Below are 7,730 nucleotides of genomic sequence, written 5' to 3' on the forward strand. Positions count from 1 at the left end.
CCCATAGGACTCATACCACCTTTGTCCCTCCGATCTCCCCAGCGCCTCCATCCCTGCTCCACTGATTGTTAGTCACTTTTATCATGAACCCTCTATTTATATTCAGTGTCTTTATTGCTCTTTATGCGCAATCATATTCCCGAGACACTGCGTACTTTTAGAACAACCTAAAGGCTGGATCTGTAGGTTCAAGAGTCCTCCTGTTACACCCTTGAACAGTAAACAGCACCCACTACCGTCACCGCCCAAATATCCTTGCTTGGATGCCACATTCTAGACAGTCTTGGTTTTATCTGCTTTTCTGTTCCTCTGTGCCTGAATCCTGGCCACCCCGTTTTAATGACTGATTGAAACCTTTCTAACTTTCTCGGCACTCCGTGGGGAAATTCCATTTGAAAACTCTTTTCCCTGTCATTTCTACTATGTAGTTGAAAGAAGGAAGATGGGAAATAGGTGCTTCCCCCTTCGGGAAATAGGGGCTCCCCCGCCCCCCCCCCCCCCGCGCGCAGCCGAGTGTGTGTGTGTGTGTGTGTGTGCGCGCGCGCGCGTGCACACGCTCTTCTTTTCCTTTCAAATGACGTAGGGAGTTTGGACAACCTCCCTACCCCCCACCCCCACCTCTCCTCTTTGATGCTAACCCTGATTCTCATTCCTGGAGAATGAGTTTCGATTTGAGGGCGTGGGTAACCTCCTAGGGTCGGAACAGCAGGGTCCACCTAAGGGAGCATCTCTAAACCTATCCTAATGTCAAATGAACCCCAGCTGCCCACATCCCAGGAAGTCACCGAGGTCCCTTAAGGCCGATTACACAGCCTAGTTCTGCAGAAGTGTGATAGCATCTGACAGAGGTTTCCATGAGTCCAGTGATGCGCCCAGCTTTGTGGGGCCCGCTCCGCCCCTCCCGGGCGGGGTTCGCTAGAGAACAACTTACGGTGTTCTTGGGGGCATTTACAAACTCCCAAGTGTAGGGAGGGAGCGGGGAGGGGGGAGCAAGCCTACTGTACCCTGTAGAGTAGGAGCTACAAAAGAAAAAAAGAACCAATGGCGTGGGGCTGAAGGGGGTGAAAGAAAAGGCAGAACAGAGAGGAGAGGGGCCAGAAGAAACAGCGAACTGGAGACTACTCTCTGGCTTCAGGATGCTGATAGGGGACTCCCTGGGAGGGGCTGGCCTTTCTTTGGATCCTCTTGGGTTTGCTGCTCAGACAGGTAGTTGGGAGAAACAGAACGAGCTGTCAGCTGAGGCAGACGGCGGCCCAGAGGCGTCCAGAACCCTGCCTTGCGCGATCGCGCCCCGACCTGGCTCAAGCGCGCGGTGCAGGTGTCGGCTCCCCAGACGCCCCTCCTGGGAAGGGGGACAAGTCGCTTCCGAAGGGACGGGCGGAGGGCGGGGGAGGGGCTGAGGGGCTGGGGGGCGGGGCGGGGGGCGGGTGCGCCCCCTGAGAGCCAAGCCGGACCGGGTACCGACTGCCATCCTGCCGCAATTTCCCTGTGTCATGGCTCCTGTCTCTTAGCAACAGCCGCCAGTCCGGCCGCCCCGAGCAGCCGCCGCGGGCTCAACTCCACCCGGCGAAGCCCGGCGCGCCGCAGCCACACAAAAGAAGCGCAAGGCCGGCAAGCGCGCGGCCGCAAGGGCCAGCGGGGAGCGCGACGGGAGGGGACAGTGGCAGCCGAGGAGGCGCGCCCGAGGGAAGAAGGGCTCCAGGCGGCGCGCGGGCTGCGGAGGACCTGACACTTCTTGGAAACTCTTGGAAATGGCTCCCGCCACCGCACCCGAGGGAACGGCGAGCCCCTGGAGCAGGTTCGTCCCGGCCGAGCTGTCCAGCCTTTGCGCCCGGGGCCCCGGGGCGCTGTCCCTGCGCTCCGCCGTCGGCTCGGGCTGAAAAGTTTCTCCATGGTTCTTTGTGTCTCCCGAGCTGCCCCGGTCTCCCTGGGTAAGTGAGAGATTATTGTTTGCTTAGAGTGCCTCCATTTTGAGCAATCCTGTCAATCCCCGGCCTCCGAGCGCCCTTCACCAGCCCGCCTGTTCCTCAGCCCAGGCCCCTTGGCGGATGTTCCGAGCCAGGTGTTCTCCTGGGCGTGCTACCAGGGTTGCGCTGCCTAGAAAAGGCGAGTTGGGGATTGCCTTCACGTCGCTTCAGCCCGTCCTCTCTCCAGAGGCGGACTTGCAGCTGCTGCACTCATGTGACTAGACCAAAGCAAGGGCAAGAGAGCACGGCCCTGGGGCCAGGGGCCGGGGGTCGAGGACCTAGGTTGGGTGTGGGGCACAGTATGAAGCGCAACCTGGGGCCCTGAGTCTCTGACGCCGGGCTCGATCCATCATGAGCAGAGAACTTGAATCTCTCTCTTGGAAGCAGTTGTATTTTTAGACATCCCTCATTTGATTTCCCCATCCTCCATTCCTTAACCAAGGCAGGACTCACGCCAGGCAGCCAGTTGAGAAGGCAAACGACATCCGCTGCTAAGTTTGTTTTTCTTCGTTAGGTCTAAGGAAAGCATCAAAGGGGCTTTTCCGTGGCACCTGACCTTTGTCAGTATTCTGTGCCAGATCGCGAGACACTGAAAAGGAGTTCAGTTGTCAAGCGAGCTGAAAACATAATAAACCAGGGAACTAATTACCAGCTATTAAAAACTAATTTTAAATATCGTCTGTAAACCGTTGTTGAAATCTATTCCAACTTTCTTTATATTCTGCGGGATTTGAGCTGGCTTGCAGAACAGAAAGGTCCTTTCCTCCTCCAAGACATCCAGCACGGGGTGGGGAGGGGGGGCACCTGATCTGTGTCCAACAAAATGTCTCTCTTCAGAGAGCCACCCTGCAGGCTGGAGCTGGCTTTGTTTCTAAAATGCCTGGACCTTAAAGACTCCTGAAGTCAATCCAGACCTCAAGATTATTCAAGACGCTGGAGCCTTCCAGTTCAGTTAAAGGCAATATCTATGTTGCAACCATATAGTCAATACAAGCATAGGGACAGCCTGTCATGTCTATTCAGTATTTATGTTTATTGGCCCAGGACCTTTTAAAAAACAAATTTTAAAGGTTTGCAGATATAGTTTCACCATTGACTCCCCACCCCCACCCCCGGAAACATTTAACATTTCTCTATTGAATTCCAACCAAGTTCCAAAGAGATGCCGGTTTGCAAGCAATTAAAAAAAAAAAAACCCAAAAGCAAAAAACCTGACTGCTATTTGCTTACCACGTGGAGAAAAGATCCTACCCAGGCTGACATTCTGAAAGAATCAGGGGCCAGAGTTATTCACCTAAGCACCAGTTAGAAGCAAAATTCTACCCCAGTAACTTCCATTTTCCAAGTATAACTTATTCTACTGTGTGAACTGTCTTGAAGGAATTGTACACTCAAAGGCCTGTGGTGGCCCTCTGTATCTTTAAGAGCCACATAATGCCCTTAATTTTAGCATCTCTATTACAGGAGGGAATACCACCACTGGAAGAGAGAATGTACTCTGAGGACCCAGCAGAGTGGGACTCTTGACAGCTGACAGATAACCAGCAGCAGGCATCAGTTCTGGCACCTGCTTAGACTGAATAGCCAACAACCCCAAGAGCTTCCCAGAACTAGGCCACGTTGCCACCACTCCTCTTCCTCAAAATGACCTTCAGAGAAAAGGAGGAAGCAAACAGCTTTTATGTGTGGAAATGCGTCTTATAAATCAGCACTATGTAGACTGCTTTACCCAGCTAATTGACTATTCATTTGAACACTGGGGTTCTTGGTACATTAATAAAAGGGCCAGACGCTGTGGTCGCCGAGTTCTCTGTTGTTGTTTTAATATTGAAATTTTCCCACATAAGAGAAGGGTTATTTCTTACGGAGATTACAGGGGACCTCTCGGATTCCCTGATGAAATCTAGCACAGGAGACCTTTAGAGGAAGTTCCTCCAGGGGAGGACAAAAAGCCAGAAGGAAGAGCGTGGTTACATAACAGTTACCTAAATGGAAATATTCCACACCAAGAAGCTTTCCAGATGTTGCAGGGTGGCGACAAGAGGACTGGGAGGGGCTGTGCTTACCCATTGCCCTAGGACCAGAGTAGCCAAGAGGCAACTTTATGGAAAGATTTGTTGTTGGTATTGAAGAAGTAGTGCTGAGATTTTCTGGACAATACTCCCTGTCACTTATCTGAAGTAAGCCATTCTGCCAGTGTGTGGTGTTTCGCTCTCATCTTGGGAAATGGATTCCTTTCTTTTTATACACTACTAACTTTCAAAACTGTTTAGTGACTTTCGGCTCACATGGGGCAAGTTCCTGGCTCAGAGGCGTGATGCGGCCGGAAGCCCCCGCTTTGGGGGAACTTTTCCATTGCAGAGAGAGGCAGGGTGAAAACACAGAGGGGCTGACCAAGAAAGCCCTCACACACTACTTGGAGCCCCCACATTCACTGAGTTTATAAGGATGGTAGGAATTCCTCTGGCTGCCAGCCAGGAGGCTTTCAGATGAACGGTACCAGGAGGTCACCCTGGCAGCATGTGGGGGGCGGGGTGGTGGTGGTGAAAGCTTTTTCAAACTGTTTGAAACCACCTTTCTCTTCAGTTACACAGACCCATCTCTGGTCTGCGTAGCCAGCACTTGGCCTTGAGGTGGGGGTGGAGATACACCTGGAGTTGGATCCAGGATCAGGGGCAACCCTAGCACGTAGGATGTTGCTGCAGCCAAGCCTGCACCCTCTGACTGTGTTCCTCTGCTTTGCTGCAGGAGGAGGTGGCCAAGCATCTAGAGGGCAGTTGGCTCCCTCAAGCTTCAGCCCCAGCGCTAGGGGCTAGCCCTGAACTCCACCCACCAGTTCGCCATGATCGCCACCGGTGGCCTACTGAGGATATCCGCCAGAAAGCAGGATCCCCTCCGGCCCCCCAGCCAGGTTCCTAAGCGCAAGAGGAAAGCCAAGAAGAGGCGTAAGAACGACGTGGTGGTGGTGAAAGGCAAATTAAAGCTGTGCTCCATCTCAGGGCTTATTGCCCTTTGCGGGATTCTAGTGCTGTTGGTGGGTATAGCCATGGCCGTGGTGGGTTACTGGCCAAAGGCCAACGCAGCCAACAGAGGAGGCGCCAAGCAGCTACCGCCTGTGGAGGGTAGCCATCGCTTTGGGACCACTGGCAACAACAGCAGTGGTAGCAAAAACCCAACCAAGAGCCACTCTGGGACCCCAGGGGGTGTCAACTCTAGTTCTGTGGGCGGGCCCAGGAGTTCGCCTCCTACTAGATCTGCAGCCACATCCTCTTCCTCCCCTTCCACATCGGTGGGCTTCTTCTTCCGAATCGTCTCAGGCTACTTGCACTCAGACAAGCTCAAGGTCTTTGGGCCCCTCATCATGGGTATCGGCATCTTCCTCTTCATTTGCGCCAACGCAGTGCTCCATGAGAACAGGGACAAGAAGACCAAGATCATCAATCTGCGGGACCTCTACTCGACTGTCATCGACGTGCACAGCCTCCGCGCCAAAGATCTGGCGGCGGCAGCAGCTGCAGCCGCTGCAGCCGCAGCTTCCTCCTCCACCACCGCCCCCGGCTCTGCGCCCCCTAGGGCAGCACCGCTCAATGGCTTTCTCAGCTACGTGCAATCTCGGGGTCTGGAGCTGAAACCTGGTAGCTGTACGGGCTCTGCAGATGCCTTCGGGGCCACTGCAATGCTGACTAGAGGCTCATGGCCCCACCCCGCCGGGCTGGGCGGAGGCGGCGGTGTGACTCGAGATGCAGGGTCCCCGCCGGACCTGGTTTCATCTCCGCGCTGTCCCCGGGAGCCCCCAAGCCTGGCCGAGGCGGTGTACAGTATCTACCGTGAGCGCTCTAGCGGGGCTGGCCGTCGCCGGACCACAGTTGCCGCGGTAGCTGCGGCCACTGCCACTGTCACCGCGGCCGCCAGTGGCAGCAGTAGTCCAGCGCCCTGCAGCCCTACCGGGAGTTGGGGTCGCCAGAGCACCACCAGTTCCCTCGTGGGCTCCTCACTGAGCGCCTTTGCACTGATGCCTTTGCACGGGGACAGGGACAGAGATGGGGACTCGGAGAGAGCAAGCTGCAGCTGGCACAGGCCGCCCGGGGAACGCGGATCCCGGGATCTCCCGAGGGAAGAACTGGACCTGAGCCTGACTGACCTCCGGGGAGCCGAAGGCGGGGCGCGCTGGGTATCCGGTGAGCCAGAGGAGCCCGAGGGCTCGGCGACAACATGCACCGCCAGGGGGCAGGGCGGCCGCCTGCCCAGGACCGGCAGGTACGCGGCCTGGCGGCGCCGCAGCACCAGCGGGCTCCTGGACTACCGGGCTCAACCGTCGCCAGAGCCCGCTCCCTCGCCGCACACAGGGGACCTGGACTCCAGCCCTCCGGATACAACCGCCACGCCCTCGCTCCCTCTGTGCCCCGAGGACACGCCCCTCGTTCGTCGGGACTCCCACGGATCTCAGTCGGATGAGCAGTCCTGCAGCAATAAGGGCTACACCCCCCTGAGGGAGGCTGAGACCTCTGTGGAGTCGGTCGTGGACGTGGTGGCCCGGAAAAGGCTAGACTGTGCGGATGCCACGGATCCCGGTGCCGAGCCTAGCTCCCCGGAGCGTTCCAGTCCAGAGACAAGTAGGGCGGAGCAGACTCGAATTGTGCCGAGGCAGTTTACAAACAAGGAGAAACTCTTTCTGATTTCCAGGTCTCACACCCCAGGAGTAGAGGACCCGGAACTGGAAAACTCTTCTTCCACCTAGGGAGAGGGGGGCAGGGAAAGGAGAGTCCCACTGGAACCCCTACATTAGCCCCAATCCATTTCCTTGTGGACAAGTCCGAGGAAACCATTCAATATCCAAAGAGCTGCAGAATGTTATCCTTGAATTGCGTTCACAAGATTCGTATAGACAACAATTTAAAAAAAAAAAACAAAACTGTCGTCTTTTTATGTCCGATGGTGATTGTATGTTCCATGAAAACCAGATGTATTATAAGGTCACAATTTAGTTCATTAGATAAAATCTCTTTAATTTTCCTAGGCGCAAAATAATATATTTTTGACAATAACTCTGCACTTTACTCCAATTTTTCTTTGTCCCTTCCCCCGACTTCCCCCGCCCCTCTACTCTGCTGCTGACCTTGTCCATAGCTGCTTGTGAATAAATGACAAGCTTGTCCATTTCCCTCTTCTTGAAGAGCCTAGAAGAGTCGGTTCTCTTAGAACTGATCTCTCCAGGTGACTTCAAAGCATAAAGCATGAACTTGGGGAGAGGTTTCCCTTGCCTTACCCTACTCCCGGCTACAGCTGTCCAAAGGACTCTATTTTTCAAAAGGATGTTTGCATTTTGCTACCAGGGTATGTGGAGGGCGCCAGCAACTAGACTGGACTGTTAATCCCCAAACTCACAATACCAAGTCCACCATGTGTTACTGAGTATTAATACACCTGTATGGAAGGTAACATTAGTATTTAAAGTCTTTTTTTTTTTTAATAAAAAGTTTCCAAACAGTTAAACATAACCTTGCCTCGTTTTGCCTGGGAACCCATGACTCTAGAGCACATTAAACAGTGAACACTGTCTCTGGGAAATCCAAAGTATTCGTCTGTTAAGACTGTAGTCACTTTCTCCCCAAAATGACAGAGGTGTGAGTGCACTGATCCATTTCCAGTGTGTGACTTGTAGACACAGAGAAGTATGTGGCCCTTGGGAGTTTGTCTTTTAAGTAGAATGGAACCTTGGGTAAGTACTGTTCTCCTACAATACTTGTAGTTAACCTCCAGGTT

The 7,730-nt window shown here is 54.1% G+C and overlaps 1 protein-coding gene across 2 annotated transcripts; it reads left to right on the forward strand.

Moving 5' to 3' along the window:
- Positions 1–1,035: 1,035 nt before the first annotated feature.
- Positions 1,036–7,514, forward strand: Tmem200c (transmembrane protein 200C). Of its 2 annotated transcripts, XM_057758653.1 has the most exons (3): positions 1,036–1,318; positions 1,512–1,931; positions 4,716–7,514. In XM_057758653.1, the coding sequence occupies exon 3, from the start codon at positions 4,810–4,812 to the stop codon at positions 6,703–6,705; it is 1,896 nt and encodes a 631-aa protein (XP_057614636.1). In that variant the 5' UTR covers positions 1,036–1,318; positions 1,512–1,931; positions 4,716–4,809; the 3' UTR covers positions 6,706–7,514. The 2 variants fall into 2 exon arrangements, with proteins under 2 accessions (XP_057614636.1, XP_057614635.1); XM_057758652.1 differs by lacking the exon at positions 1,036–1,318 and having other exon boundaries at positions 1,444–1,931.
- Positions 7,515–7,730: the final 216 nt, after the last annotated feature.

This window comes from Chionomys nivalis, chromosome 26 (assembly GCF_950005125.1).
Source record: "Chionomys nivalis chromosome 26, mChiNiv1.1, whole genome shotgun sequence".
In the NCBI taxonomy this organism is placed as follows: domain Eukaryota; kingdom Metazoa; phylum Chordata; class Mammalia; order Rodentia; family Cricetidae; genus Chionomys; species Chionomys nivalis.

Bases quoted from the DNA above. Each gene is read 5' to 3' on its own strand.
- Tmem200c (XM_057758653.1), top strand. From the start codon at position 4,810: ATGATCGCCACCGGTGGCCTACTGAGGATATCCGCCAGAAAGCAGGAT.